Genomic DNA, 15,926 nt, shown 5'->3' on the forward strand with positions numbered 1-15,926 from the left:
TTCAGCTGGTCCAGCTCTTTCCGCAGCCCGGGATAGGGTGGGGGCGCCGGAGGGGGAGCGATAGGAAGAGGAGGAGGAGGTGGCGGCCCCCATTGAGGTCTAGTCAGCCAGAGGTCCTCCTCATCCTCCTGTTCTTTTTGGACAAAAATTTTGGCTAACTTGGGTCGAGGCCCCTCCCAATGAACATGGAACCAGACTTCCACATAGGGTTTCTGTGTTAACATTTTATGCTCCACAATGTAGTTTTTTAGTTGGGTCACCCAGTAATTACTGGGGATTCCAATGGTAGGGAAATTCGGGGTCCACTAGTGGATATTTTCGCCATTCTTTAGTGCACAAAGTTATCATGGTCGGTTTTTCCAGACCCCTGGTGAATGGACACAACCAGGGTGTCTCCCACTGTTGCAACAATTGTCCTAATGGAGAATCCGTGGGGATTCCCCCTACTGCATTTTTCCCATTGGCCCCTGGCCTTACACTCTTACTCTGCGCCTTACCCATCCTTCCTGACTACGTTTCCCACCTTACAGAAGGTCCCGGACTCTTCTGTCCCCTTGCGGCGTCCAACGCCTCGTAACCACGCTAATCTCCCCGAGATTATGGGTAGGCTGTACTCACCAGACCTCCCGGAGGTCTCCTCGTCGGCCGACTTCCTCTTTACTTCTGTCTGACTGGCGATTGGAGTCCCGTCCTGGACCCGACTCCGGGGAAAACGGGAGACACCTCAACGGGGTGTTACGGCCGATTACTCACCGGTTCCCCACAGTCCGGTCCACGTCGAGGACTCCTGGCTGGCTCGCCAATTTTGTCAGAAAACGACAGACACGGGTTCGGTTGTCCAGTAGACAGAAGTTTTTATTGGGCACGTTTGCAAAGGTGGGTCCCTCCCGCAGCAATGGAGGAACCCCGAAGCAAGGTCTGACAGGTTTTTATACCCCCTATCTGTCCCCCTCCTACGAGGGCTTGGCTCACAATCTCACCTTTTTTACCGCCCCGGAGCGCCGCTAATTAACCGCAAAACCGCAGGCATTCCACTTTCCGAATCCAATCAGCGCAATACACATTCCAATCCCCACTTGACCCGACAGCCGCCCTCTGCCGTTTCTCTTCACTCTGGTGCGATCGTGCCTCTTGCCTGCAGTCTTTCCTCCCTCCTGCCGTCCCTCTCCACTCTGGTGCGAGTGTGCCTTCTGCCCATCCTCCCTCCTGCCGTCCCCCCAAGGCTGCCCCATGGTGCACAGCGCTCTCCCCTAGCAAACATGGTTCGTTTGAGGCCCTCACTTCTCCCTGCCTTCTCACACTTGGAAATTTAAGAACAAATGCCTATTATATAATGACACTGAATTGCTCTTGTAGATATTAGAACTGCTGAAGTTCTAAATTTCCTCCAGTATTCAGTTTAAAGACGTTCCACTTCTTCTAAGGCAACCACCAATCAATCCTTAGCATGACTAAATAACAGAATATCAATAACAAAAGTGAATTGCAAGTCCAACAGTCTTAGAATTATTCTAAAGACTTTCCCTGTTACTTCCCTCTCCCTGACGACACTCTTGCTATCTATTTTTAAAACCAAACGTATTTGAAAGAAACACCAGCAGTACTTGATGCTGGGTCTACACAGTGCTCTTCTCACAACATTCAACTAAATGGCTTGGCTCCAGTTACATTTTGTAATTGAGCAAAAACTCAATCCGCCTGGTTGGTTTGCCTTAAAACTTGCCTTTGGTTCTGCAAAAGTTGAGGTTTCCGCTATAAATTCTTAGTTCTTACACAGGTGTCTGTACTAGACAAAGGCCTCAAAGTAGAGAAACAACAACGAATGAAAATCACCATGGTTTTGCAATAACTTCTAAATGTAGAGTTTTGTGCACAACTTCAAAACTGTGCCAAATGCTTCATTTACTCAATATATACTCACCTTCCCATCAAAAAAGGACACTTAAATTGGTTAATGGCCACATAATTTAAAAGACCCGCTAAAACAACACACATAAAAAGGAGCTCTATAACTAACCCATTTATTTGCCAAAAAGGGATGCCTAAATAAAAAGGTGAAAGAAAAGGAACCAGTTCAGTCTGGCAGAGAATTCTAAAGTCTATTGAAGCAGCCACTGCAAAAGCCCTTTCTCATCTACTCATCAGACACTTTCTGTTGGCAATCAGTCCTCTTCTACAAAACTTATCTCCGGGCAGCCTCACAAAGAATATTTGTTTCTAAGAATTTGTTCCAAATTGCTATTTCAGCCCACCCCACTCGGTCCAGCAGAAGGGGCATGTTGCAGACCCCACCAGTCAAGGAATTTCAACTGGTGGGGTCTAGGCAGAGGGCCTTTTCGGCTGTGGCCTCTGCCCTATGGAACAATCTGCCTCCGGAGGTCCAGTGTGCCCCCTCCCTCATGGCCTTCAGGAAAGGAGTGAAATCCTCGCTGTGCCAGAAGGCCTGGGGGCCAGATGGGGTGCTCACACCAGTGGAGGTGGCTCATGGGGTGATTGACCTTGCCCCCCCCATCACCTTGAATGTTTTTAGTATTTATGTACAGGGCTTGTTGTTTAGATTTGATTTTTAATGGATTATTTATTTAACTGTTTATGGGGGAATTTTTAATTGTCAATGGGGTTTCTGATTTTAATTGTGAGCCACCCAGAGTCACCCATTGGGGGGAGATGGGCGACATACAAATTTAATAATAAATAAATAATAAATAGGCCATTATAAGTCACAACTATTATTCCAAACATTGCAGGTGAAGTCTACTACATTCCAGATACAATCCAGGACTCAGGCTTACATCAATCATGGGGATTGCAGCCACAATTTAGAAAGAAATCTCAAAAATTCTTTTTATTTCAAATTACACATACCACTCCTAGAAGGATCATTGGCTAACACTGTACTTCCAACAACAATTCAAGGTAATACTAACATTGGATGACCCAGGATTAAATTAATCCCCCGCTGCATCAACACAAGTTAGTTAATCTTTGTTGAATAAACTACTGTTAGCTGACTTTGCAGAGAACCAAAAAGGCTGGATTCACACATCTAAACCAAAAATATCAAATACTTCGGTTAACACAATGTGCAAATTCAATCACATACAACTCTTGTAAATCATACAAACATGGAAACAAAATCTCAACCAGAACAGCATTCTTGTTACCTGACAGACAGTTCATGGGGGTGTAAATGATAGAATTTGGATTTTCTCAAACTAATAATTTTGTACTGCCAAGAACTTTTAAAGGTAAAGCCAATCATGTCTACAAACTTAAGGCGGTATTATACTGTTTTTTGTTTTTTAACTTAATACTGCCATTTTATTAAAGCTATAATCTCTGGATGTAATTCGGATACATACGTATAAAGTCCCAGATGTTGCAGAAACCTTCTGTAGTCATCTCCAGCCATGCAATACAATGATGCTCAGAAGTCTCGAATTCACTGTGCCTGATGTTCTGAGAGGAGAACTTTATATTCAAGAAGGTAGCAGCAGGCTTGGAGGACCTCAAAATAAAAAAAGGGGGGGCCTCTATGGGTGGAGAAAACTGGAAACCAGCTGAATGTGGCTAAATGTACACAGCCACAGCGTGCTGACCAACTGTTAGGAATGCAGGGAAATGCCAAAATACATGGGAAGGAAAGGAAATGGGGCATTACAGAAATGGACACAACTGGCTGGCCCATGAACACAAGCACTTACTGCAACTCCTTGTTACAACTTTTGCTTCTCATTACGTCATTAGTGCCACCAGATATCATCAGAATTGTTAGTGTAATGGAATTTAGCTCTGGCTTTGAGAAGGAGGGAGAAGGAGAAGGAGGGAGAGGCAAAACAGTCGCTCAGTTCCGGGAAAGTAGAAAACATGACAGACTCAAAACAGCCCTGCCTTGATTTTCTTGTCCTTAAAAAGGAGCAGTGAAGGTTTCAGAAGGACTTTATTCTCTTGTTCCAGGAACAGTTGCATTCCTGGAATCCCTGCAGTGCTTGTTTCTTGACCAGGTCTACCTCAAAAGGCAAACAGGATAATTAAAGCATAACGCATCTCCAAAATATAGCAAATCAGAGTTTCCATCCCCAAACACAGACATGTAAACCTCAGCACCAAATGGAATCTGTCCTTCGAGTGGCGAATCAAGCCAACTTCAGTGGGAGAGGAAGCCTTCGCCATAAAGACTCCTTCTCCAGTCCCATGCGCTGAAAGACATTCCTTTGACCCTACATTTACTGTAACCAAGTATCTTTTTTTTTTCCCATCCAAAAGCGCAGTTAGTCTTTGCTTCTTGTGTTTTGACAGAGGTCTTGGAGATCTAGAGGAAACAGGAAAGCCGTTAGGAGCTTTGGATCCGATGAACGGGTTCACTAATGGTAATAAGCCATGGTTCATTCCGCTGCTATTTACTTAATAAATTACACCTGAGCTTGCACAATACGCTAAACCCAGACCAAGCAAACCATATTGTGGTTTTGATGGAAGATGCAAACCCATCTTCCCAAATCCTTGCTGACTGGCAGCACCTCCCCAAATTTCAGTTTTCCCAGGGCTTCCTAGAGATGCCATGAACTGTCCCCGTCATCACTTGTATGTGCTGATTACTTCATCCTTAAATCTACTGGCCCTGCAGCCAAATACCAGAAATGCTAAAAGACCACTAGCCCCTCTACTTTATTCAAGAATTAGTCTTAATTCTCATTAGCGAAGCCAGGAATGTGCAGATTTTCCTTGTGATCTCTTGGAACTGCACAACAGTCACGCTGGGCAAAGCATCAACGTGCCATAGGCTGCATTCTGTGGCTAAGCAAAGCAGAAACTCCATGTAAGCTGATCGTTGTTACGCTACCTATTTAAAATGACCCCAGGGTTGTTTGGTTCTTCCACATGAGCTAATTACCTGATGTAATGGAATATGGGAATGGCTTGGGGGGGGAACAGATGCTGCCTAGGGAACAATCAGATAAGAGAGGGTACAGCCTGCAGCTACATAACAGGCAGAGAAAGAAACTCAGAAAGGAGCCTCCCTAACTTATCAGGCTGTAAAAAGAGACTGCGGAAGATTCTGTTAAATGTAGCCTTACAATAAAGGAGAATTAGCTCATCTGGTTGTGTTTCCTGTCTGGTCTACCTAGCAAGGCTGACACCTGCCTCCAGTTCTTTGCCATAAACTCCCACTGGGATTATGCTTGGAATCAGCAATCTAAAAATGTTTCTTTTTCCTGGGCCCGTATGAAGCTGTTTTAAAATGAATATGTTCTTATCTGTCACTTTGAATGTATGGAGGTTACTGTTATATGTCATTGAACTTTTACTGTAAAGGCTCCTTATTATTTATGATGATATTATAATTAATTGTATAGTTTCAATTGTTTTATTCTACATCTGCACTGTACTTAGTGATAAACTACTACTACTACTATTACTACTCCCATCATAGAAAACCAACAAAAGAAATTTTTTAAGGTGCTGTCTCATCCCTACACATCTGATCACTCTGGAGGCAAAATTTCTTTGCTTCTCAAGGTACAAGTGAAAGAGCAAGACTACTATATGTGCAACTCTTAGTAAGATTTACTCCTTCCTCATAAGGCCTTGAAGCACCTTTAATTAGACTGAGTGACAACAATCTGCTGGTAAAGCTTACACAAATATATAATCTTTCATGTAAAAGTTTTTTCTTCTTCCCAAAAAGATCCAACCTCTTGGAGGTCAAACTATCATATTACACTCTCCTGTAAATCTATAATCAGCAGGAACGTTCTGGTCGGCCGCATTTTTCTTTTTATATGCATTTTTTCCCCTTTTTTATTTGTAAGCTGCCCAGAGTTGGGCGGCCTTGAAATATAAATAAATAAAATTATGTTTTGCAAGCAAAAAGAGCAGTTCTCTTTTTGTGAGCAGGGTCCTTGCACAACCCTATTTTGTAACTGACAAAGGAGAGGGAATTCACAGTGTAATCCTAAGCCCTGCAGAAGGAACCTCCACCAAGTTGCAGCAGCTTCCCTCTAACCAACTCAGGGCACTCCAGGTGTACTGGAATACACCCCTGGCAAAGAATTCACATGAAGCATATTTGCTTCAACTTTTTAAAAGTACCAGCCTTGTGCCAGTTGGATTCTTGGCTCAATTTAAGAAGTTAATTTTAAACTTGAACCTCTTAAGCATGCTAAAGGCCTAGAAACTAAGGGATGGGTTGCACCAAGAGCCTGCCTATGTAGCGAAGTATACTGGAGAGAATTGCTTTATGATAGTCGCTTGCAGAGGCCCACTGGTTAGATATGTAGAGAGGCTTAAATGTTTAAATGATGTCATTGTTATTTTAGCCTTTAAAAATGCTTAAATACTGCTTTCCAGCACAGAGGTCAATTTGAAAATATTAATAAATATGATAATTGAAAAGTTGTTTAATGCCTTTAAATTTATAGATGGGCATTGTGATGGTAGATGGTCCTTTTGGACAAAAGATGCCTATGAGTGTTTGATCAGGGGCCCAAATATGAAACAGAAAAATTCCAAAAAGATGTTGTAGGCAAGACATTTTAAGAGTTTCCAACAACTGTTTTCTTCTCATATAGAATGTTTAACACTGTGCTCAATACTTTAATCCTTGCAAATGTATTAATAGTTAGAAATAAATCTCAGTCAGTTAGGTTCACTCCAAATGCTAAGCTAATTATATTTTGCTAATTACAGTGAGTTTGCAAATTAAAACAACTGACTCCCAAAACATGCCAGGCCAAAACCCAACAAATGGCATGAAGGCTAAGTCCAAAGTGCGAACCACTAAAAAGGGAAATGTCTTATGCTTACCGTATTTTCTAAACAGATAAAGGCTATTTTAGGATTATGGAAACTGGGACTTATAATAAACAGCAGGCCCTGGTTCAAAATTCTGGTTCACGCACTGCTCCTATGGTGGGCTGCCCCAAGCTCCAACTATACGGTAAGCCTAGCTAGAAGACCACAAGAGGCAGGAGCCTAAAATGGTGAACACCTGCCCATTCATTTGGTTTGGCATGTTGTTCAAATACAGTCAGTCCCTTCTCCCTGAGTGCCATCATGGCTAGGCGAGCATCTGAAGTTTTCCAAGCTCAACGTTCTTTCCAGTATATTGCACTAACTCTCTCTATAAGTGAGAGAAGAACTCTATGGAAGTAAATTATCCATGTTTCAAACTGAGACACCGTGAGATTTTCTTTTCTACACCACCCCAAAAGCAGCACCGTGTGTTTGTGATGCAAGCTCCACCCCATTTGTACACATGTGTAGCGTCACGGGGCACATACGAATGGGGCAAAACTTGAATCACAACAGTACAACTCTGCTTGCCTCCCCATGGATATTTCTACCACCCTCTAAAAACACCCCATCTTATTCATCACTTACAACGCATTATAGTCTCTCTGATTTGTCGGAAGCTGTTCTCCTGGAGCACCACGCTGATGTAATAAATGCATCGGAGTTCCCTGGGATAGTCCCTGCGGTCTATATCCTTCAGCACAGGGATGGTGCGCCCGTTTGCCATGGGTGCCTCGGTCAAGGCATGGTGCATCTGGTAGCAGCACCAGGGATCCTTGAGGAAGTTGGGTGTGATCAACAGCACCCAGCAGTGGCTGTTCTGGACAGCGTTGCACAGCTCCGTCACAACAGCACCGCCTGGAACAGAGTCCCGCAGCTGAAGAAAGCAACGGAAACGTTCAGGCTGGTTCTCCAAGTAGGCAACCAGCTCCTCCACAAACTCAAGGTCACCCTCATTGTGACAGATGCACACATCATACAACTTGCTCCATCGGGCGCTGTCAGAACTGCTTACGATTCGGGAGGTGGCGGTCACCAGTTTGGGGCTGTTGGTCAAGCTGCGAGGAAGAGAGCCAGAATTTCTCTGCAAGGGAGGGGAAGGGGATGATGGCAGATACACAGAGGCACTGTCCAAGTGTCTTGAGGGGTCTGGACTTTTCCTCGGTTTCTGCAGCAATGCCTTGAACCAGCCTGCACAAATCAGAAATACTCAGAATTTGGGGAAATCAACTCCTGAAGCTTTAACACACTACAGGCACCATCTCTTTTTTTACATTTTTTTTGGTAACACAACCACCTTTACTCTTAAAAAAAAATTTAAAAAAAATTAAAAGTACAAACTAAAAATACAAACTAAGAAGGGAAAGAAAAAAATCTATCTTATACTTATCAATAGTCACTGGTTTACCAATGAATTCACTACTGTAACATGAACAGTATGACAGAATCTCTACCAAAGTAACACATATTGTGGCATCCTTTGATTGATAGAGAATACTGCCTTTCCCAAAAGAGATAGATCACACATTTCCAACAACCATTCCTTGACATATGGAATAATATCACTTTTCCAATTTCTTAATATAATTCTGTTTGCCACCCCTACTACAGGCACCATCTTGCTCAGTTCAAGAGGCTTCATTTAACACAGAATCCAATGTCTCACAGTTGTCAGCCAAGTGTGTCATGCAACCCATAGCTACAACATGAAAGCAGCATGCACACTTTTTTTTTTTTTTTGTCTCTAGCCCTTGAATTTCAATTTTCCCCTTTTGAAGCACCCTACAATGAAAGCACCTGAGAGCTCTGGATTTCTGAACTAATCTTGAAGGTCTCTTCTGATATTCATCTTCCAGCCAAGTTACTCCTTGGCCTGGAATAAGAGAATTGATGGGGAATGTATGCACAGACATGGATGAAAACACAAGTTGAAGGACAAAATACACAAACAGAAAGAGCTGCATTCTGGGCCAGTCCAGAAAAGACAACTGTAATTCTTCTAAACAGGGTCAAATCAGAAACATATGCCTTTGGTTAATTATAAATTTTATATCTGCATTGAGTTCCATTTGTTATAATTTAGTGTATTTCCACTTCTCTGTGCAAAAGCTAGGATTTCAAAAGTACGGCAGACTGATATGGCTTGTCTGGACAATAGTCTCTCAATATTGTTTTCCTGAACCTTCCCTCTGCTCCTTTCATTAACACAGTCACCTTTTTTTTTTTTTAGTTTATATATCACTCAAGAATTATTCGGCTAGCTCAGTCTTCCTCACTCTGGTATTTTCTAGATAGGTTGGATTACAATTCCCAGAACGTCCACAGTAGAGTTACTGGCTGAAAACTCTGAGTTGTAGCTCAGCATATCTTGAAAGTTGGTCAGTAGGGGAAAACTGATCAATGATTTCTTTTAGCGAAACATCAACCTGGCTGCTTTCACACATTCCTGCAACGGAGCACGTGAAAGGAAGAGTCGGGGTGACATGTGGGAAGAGCACTGAATGTATATGCACGTAGACACTCCCTTACCTGCCATATCAACCAACGAGTCTCAGCTGTTAATCATCAACATCTGGCTTCCCTTGCCAATGGTCAGGCACAGGAGAAGCTTGCAACGGTGTGCTGGTCCCAAGTCACACCGGAATCGAGCTCTGCCCCACTTGCTGTGTCGTTTCATCTACTTTCAAACCTCAACAAGGAAAGACCAAAACAGAATTATCATATTTACCAAATTATAGGAGTTAACAGATCTCCTTCAGAAATGAATATGAAGACCTAAACATATTTTAAGAGCTGCTTTTCTCAGACTAGAGAAAATGGAGGAGTGGACTGTGAAAATGGCAGAACTTGCAGAAATGGCAACGTTGATTTCTTTGATTAGGGACAAAACAGTAAGTATTTTTATAAAAGACTGGAAACTTTTTATGGATTTTTTTTGCTGAAAATGGACAAAAATGAACTGGTGATCTCTGGATTTGCTGATTAAAAAGGGCTGAATATGGGAAGAAGGAAACTATCCCTGGGTTAAGAATGCCCAGGTTACAGATGACCCATAGTTAAGAACGGAGCCTATTGTAGCAAAGCTAAGAGTTAAATACACAATGGTTCAAGAATACTACTTATATAGTATTATACAATAATACTGTTCCAGCTTACATGCAAATTCAACTTAAGGACAAACCTTGGGAACGGAACTTCTTAAACAGGGAACTACCTCTAATGTAATTCTAGAGGGTGAGAAATGTTAAGTTTGTTTGTAACTGCTGTAAAGAATGTGATTGCTGGCTGGGGAATTCTGGGAGTTGAAGTCCACACACATCTTCAAGTCACCAAGGTTAAGAAACCCTGATCTAGGAGTGCATGAGGAATCAGGATGCAGCATTTGTTGATTATGTGCCCAGCCAAGGATATTCACCTGAAAACTGAAATCTTCTTTACCCCACTTATCTCAACCCTGTCTACACAGATTGCTAGAAGCAGCAAAGTCAGCTCTCAAATGACCAAGAATAGCTCTGGAGAATTCCAGAACCCTTCTACACACACCCTTCGGTATTCTCAGCCTTTCTGCCCAATTCCAAGATGAATTCCCCTTGGAGGAAAAAAAAAAAAAAAGGACTTATAAATAGTTTCAGAGGAAACAAATCTGTTTCGTGGAAAGAGGTGCTTATCTTTGATATTTACACCCACAGACCACACTCACCAGACAAGAATGGAAACTGCAACTGATTCCATCCTTTTGCAAAAAGTTGTTTTAAAACAAAAAGCCATTTGAAAGGGGGGGTTCCTCATTTTATGACATTCTAAGGCAGCAATCGCTTTAAATAAAGGAACCTTAACTCTAAACCTATTTTGCAAAGCATAAGATTAATAAAGCACACTGAGATTTATTTCAAGGTTAATGTATTATAGAAATAGCACCTTTCTTATCCACATAAAACATCCCAAATCCATTATTATGGTAATTCCTGGACTAGCACATCACATAAGAGCACAACAACAGCTCAGAAGTTTGCCCATTATTCTATGGCTCTGAGTTGGTAGAATACAGTAACCACATATAGGTGTTATTTTATGATAAGTTACAAACTGATTTTAAAACTTCTTAGAGAGAAATTAATCTCCGATACTGTATGAAGCTAGAGGTTAATAACTACATCCCAGGCTCTCCCTTACTCAGCACCCACCAAAAGTATTGGGATTCCTTTTTAAAGCCTGCAAATCTCTCAACACTTCTGAAAAACCCCAGTTCAAGAATTTGGCTACTTTAGATACAATCACGAGACGAAACCAAAAAGATCCGCTCGGTTCAGAACGGTTTTCTTTCAAGGCAACGTGCTGAGAGTCCATCTCAGCGTGGTCAGAAAACAATTCAATTAGGACAGCTGCAGTACATTTCACCAAGGGGAAAATCCAACTTTTAAAGGAAAAAAAAAAAGCTTGCGATTTTCTCCAGGATCCTGAAAAGTAGTTTTCCACCTATAAACGGCTCAACAGCCCGGCCTTTTTCATCTCGGCTCGCAAAACATTCTGAAGCGCCTTCCTAATACCCTCCACTTTTTTTCCCCTTTTTCTTTTTTCTTCTTTTTTGCGGAAGGAAAGAAACAAGCCTGGTGTTTAGACAGCCTGCAAAAGGGTCGAGTCGAGTTTAAAAATAAAAACAAAACTCTACAGTATTTTAAAAGGCAAACGGGACGAAGCTCACCTGAATCGCGAGAGACAGGATTAGCAGGAGGGGCCTGGGGACGGCGAAGAAACTGAGCCAGGCAAGAGGCGACCGGAGCGGGGGAGGAGGAGGACGGAGAAGAGATGTCCCCCCCGCTCTTTTTTAGGAGCGTAACTAAGAAGCTGCCCTGAACGCCGACACGCGTTTGAGCGTCTTCGACGCGCGTCCCCCCCGGAGCCAGGGAAGCGGGACCGAGCGAGGCGGGGCAGCGCTCGCCGACCTTGTCCGCCGCGCCAGGGCTACCGCTGGAGTCCGGTCTCTTTTCTTCGGCGACCGGGGACCGAGACGGCGGGCGAGCCTTCCCTTCCCCGGGAAGACGCCGAGGCCCTCGCCTACTTCCCTCTTTCTTCCTCCTACGACGCGCCCCGCGCTCCCTCTCCACCCCCGACGCACGGAAATCTGCGCGAGGTATTCCGGGTGGCGGATCCTCGCCCTGCCTGCCTGCCTGCCTGGCGGGGACCTTCTCTTCCCCTTCTTACTTGGCTTTCTCAGGCAGCGGCTGCCCGTTTTTCCCCCGCCTTCGCTTTGCGCTCTCCGGAGGAGGAGACGGCCAAGCCCGGCCGCCTTCGCGCCCCGCCAGCACGGATCGAGCCGCGGAGAGGTTCCCCCCAGCCGCCCGAGTTGCGCGATTCGCACACGGGGCTAAACTGTGATTGGCTAAGCCGGGGCTCTGGGGCTAGATTCGGGCGACACCCTTGGCCCGGAACGCGGGTTGTAACCGCTTTGCCCAAACGACACGCTACGGCGCGCCCAAATGCAACATCGTGGCTTCGATTTAGGCGAGTGCCGCTCCCCGCATCCTCTTGAATTGCGCGCAGTCTTTTTATTTAGGGGTATTTTTAAGCTAATTTTAATAATGGGTATTTGTATTTTTACTGTTTTTCCTGTTTTGGGTTTTAATTGTGAGCCGCCCAGAGTCACCCTCTGGGGGAGATGGGCGGCATATAATTTTAATTAATAAATAAATAAATGGTTCAGTGCAATGTTTCTCAACCTTGGCAACTTTAAGATGCGCGGACTTCAACTCCCAGAATTCCCCAGCCGGCTGGGGAATTCTGGGAGTTGAAGTCCTCACATCTTAAAGTTGCCAAGGTTGAGAAACACTAGTTTAGCGTGTGGTGCAATCCCAGCCGTGGTGTTGCGTGAAGGTTGTTGTTGTTGTTGTTTAGTCGTAAGGGGTACCCGCTAAATCCACACGAAGCCAATCGCTTTTTTCTGCCAATTTCAGCTTTATGGAAGAGCACAAAGGGTTCTTCAAGGAACCTTTGTCACTTTTTAAACCATTTTGGGTGCGGAAGCGTGGAATGCTCTCCGTTGCTCGCAGCCTGTTGGATAAAATCCATTGCATTCCATGGGGCTTACTTCGCCGCAGATGGCCCAGTAAACATATGTGTGAGCATTGCTTTTTGAAAATAAGAAACACAGCAGAAAAGCTAGGACCCTTCGGAGTGAAGAACTGGTACTCAGTAACTGCATTTGGGAGACACTTTCCTCCTGCAAAGAACATTTCTGTGGACAGTGCACGGTGGAAGCTGTTGAGTTGGCTGACCGTTTAACAAATCAGAATTGGTTGGGTATGCATAATACACTAAGCCAAAAAACCTCGTGGGTTTGTAGTGCACAAGGTTTATGGAAATACCAAATCATTTACCTTTATTTATTTATTTATTTATTTATATTACATCTACTGCATGTGGTGGCTGAGTTGACATTGACTTTTGATGGCACTTAATCGTGTTGCAATTTAGCATCTATTTCAGAAGCTAAGCAGGGTCAGCCTTGGTTATTTAGAATGGTATTGCCTGAGAATTCAGTTGGCTGCACTGGCCAATTGAAAAAAAATTCCCAGAAGAAAGCAGTGGCAACTGCAATATTGTGAAGAACAGCATGGATACAGTCATCCAGGAGTTGGATGTCAAATGTGTCTTGGTTTCTTTGCTAATGGAACACTTCCAAAATGAACTCTTGGCAAGAAATGGGCTGCATTTCACACAAACTGGGAATGTTTTTTTTCTGTGGGAGATGGAGAAGAGAGTCTAGAAAATTGTATGATGCCAAGTACTGCGAAGGGAACTAGGAGGAGTATGTAGGTTTAGAAGATATTCAGTGACAAGCACAGGAAGGAATAGATCAAATTCTGTGTTCCAAGTATTCCACTATGCCTATGCGTATAAATGGAGAATGAAGTGGAAGAAGTAAGAGTCTTAATGCAGGAAGGCAAACATGATTTAATAGGCATTACTGAGACTCAACAGTGGAATGCAAAGATTAGAAGATGTAACTGATTAAAAACAAAATAGGCCAGCCAGAAGGAGAGGAGGAATGATTTCATATGTGAAAGAGGTACACATGTGTATCAACATCCAGAATTTGGAGCAGAAGGGTTCAATCAACAATAAGTAAGAACACAAGGAAAGAGAAGCAATGTAGATTGTGGTGGGTGGGTGCTAGAGTCTGTTAAGCCAGGCAGGTTGTCTGGATGATGCCCTCCTGGACCACAGTACACAACTTTTGGGGAGGAGAGACACAGTAATAAGACTTTAAGTACCCGGAGATTTGCTGGAAAGCCAACCCAGCCAAGACTGCAAAATCCCCCATGTTCCTGACTGAATTTACAAACAGTAAGATTTTCTCCCCAGGATTTTTCTTTCCTGGGCACTCCTTAAAGTGGAAAGAAGTGGGCTGTTTCTTAGGAATGATTCAGAGTGCTGGTTTTGCAAGATACTTTTGTCAGTAACTCTGTTCCTGCCAGCAGTGATGAAGGATTGTGCTAAAGTTGACCCCATCCTTTTCCTTGACCTTGGGTTTCTGGCTGAATCTCTAGTGAATGCCTGATGAAACTAAACTCAGAGCGTGGATTGTAGCACTCAGCAAAGAGCAGCATAAAGGATCCATTCATAAGTCTCTCTGCACTTCCTTCAAAGAAGAATGCTTCTCCATGTAGGCCAAGATGAAATGGTAGAACCCATGCTTTCCACACAGCTTCAACCCTTGCGTGTAGCACTTAAGCGAATTAAGGAGCAAGTAATGAAAAGGCAATTCTCTGCCTGAGTTTTCATATGAGGCTGCCCCAATTTTTAATTTACATTCAGATCTAAAGCCTACATGTTCCAGCATGGCATACTTCATCAATGTGAATGAGATCAGTTTCCTGCCTTGACCTAAGTAGCTCCTATTCCTCCTTCCCCTGAGTGTGACGTTGTCATCTCTTCAAACTCTTTGGACTTTGTAGGCATCGTGCAGACATAGTCTCCCGTTTCTCTAAGTTGTGGAGGACCACGAACAGCTTTATCCAGCAAAGAAGAGGAAATTACTATTTTAATAATAGAAGCGAAGGATTTTGAGAAAAAAAATTACAGCTGATTTAATATTTATGCAGTTCAAAGGGCAGATTAGAGGATTATAAATTGATCTGGACTTTCTGGTAGAAGATGAAATGGTAGAGCCCATGCTTTCAACTTAGACAACTTTCAACTTAGACATTCACCTGATGCTGTCCTAGACGCATGGCATCAAAACCATTTCAGAACTATTTCTATTCCATGGACTTCTCTGTGTGTTCTGTACAATGCTAAACTGATGCACCGGAGTACTTCTTTGATGGTAAGCAACCTCTTGCCTTACAATTGATCTGGAGCTTCTACAGACACCTGCTAAGAAACTAAGCCAGGAAGTTATTTGGAAAAATGATGGTCCACCCCTAGATTAGGCAGATCAGCATGGTTCAGAAGAAGAACATACAGTTCTGGAGTTTCTGGATGTTGTACACATTTATAAGAGGCTTTACCTTTTAGAAAGCCTCTTTTTTTCTCCCTTAATAATACAGCAAATAAAATGGGTATATGACAAAGTTCTTCTGCTCCAGTAAGCTAGAAATCAACGGCAATCTAAGTATTTCATTTAGGGATTAATTTTAAGAATGACAACAGAACAGATGTAGCAGAAGTCCAAGACCACACTGGATTGTTTTCCTTCTGAAAACAAATGGTGCATCATTGAGCACTGAAATATGATTATCACAATTTTGAAGAGAGTTTCCATTCAAAAGACAATATTGTTCACCGCTAGGCGTTTGCATTGTGCATCCAGATCACAGCATGAATTCAGCAGTTGCAAGAGATAATCCATCACTGCAACAGCCTGATATATCTGGGGAGGATATCAGTATCAAGATGGGAAGGGAGAGTCACCTCTCTGCAACAGAGTAAAACCATCAATTAAGTAAAACTTAATTCCTTAAACCTTGATCCTTTGGCACCTCTTTGAAAACAGTGAAAATACCTCTGCAAGATCAATAAGCGTTTTGGCTTGCCTAACAAGAATCTCACAGGCAAGAAAGGGAAAGGATAAATTATTTTGGATGACTCTCACTCAGACAAGAACTGGGAGTCTCCCCTCAGGGCCCATG

At 43.2% G+C, this 15,926-nt stretch overlaps 1 protein-coding gene across 1 annotated transcript; it reads right to left on the minus strand.

Annotated features, from left to right (window-relative positions):
- Window positions 1-951: 951 nt before the first annotated feature.
- Window positions 952-12,180, minus strand: TIRAP (TIR domain containing adaptor protein). The gene is made up of 4 exons (XM_015890720.3): window positions 11,498-12,180; window positions 9,325-9,484; window positions 7,384-7,986; window positions 952-4,312 (listed from the first exon to the last, which is right to left on the minus strand). Exons 2-4 carry the CDS (start codon window positions 9,329-9,331, stop codon window positions 4,272-4,274), a joined length of 651 nt encoding a protein of 216 aa, XP_015746206.2. The 5' UTR covers window positions 9,332-9,484; window positions 11,498-12,180; the 3' UTR covers window positions 952-4,271.
- Between the last annotated feature and the right edge of the window lie 3,746 nt (window positions 12,181-15,926).

The sequence above is a fragment of the Python bivittatus genome, unplaced genomic scaffold (assembly GCF_059951505.1).
Source record: "Python bivittatus isolate LINGU-HERP-01145 unplaced genomic scaffold, Pbiv_v1 ctg000320_np1212, whole genome shotgun sequence".
In the NCBI taxonomy this organism is placed as follows: domain Eukaryota; kingdom Metazoa; phylum Chordata; class Lepidosauria; order Squamata; family Pythonidae; genus Python; species Python bivittatus.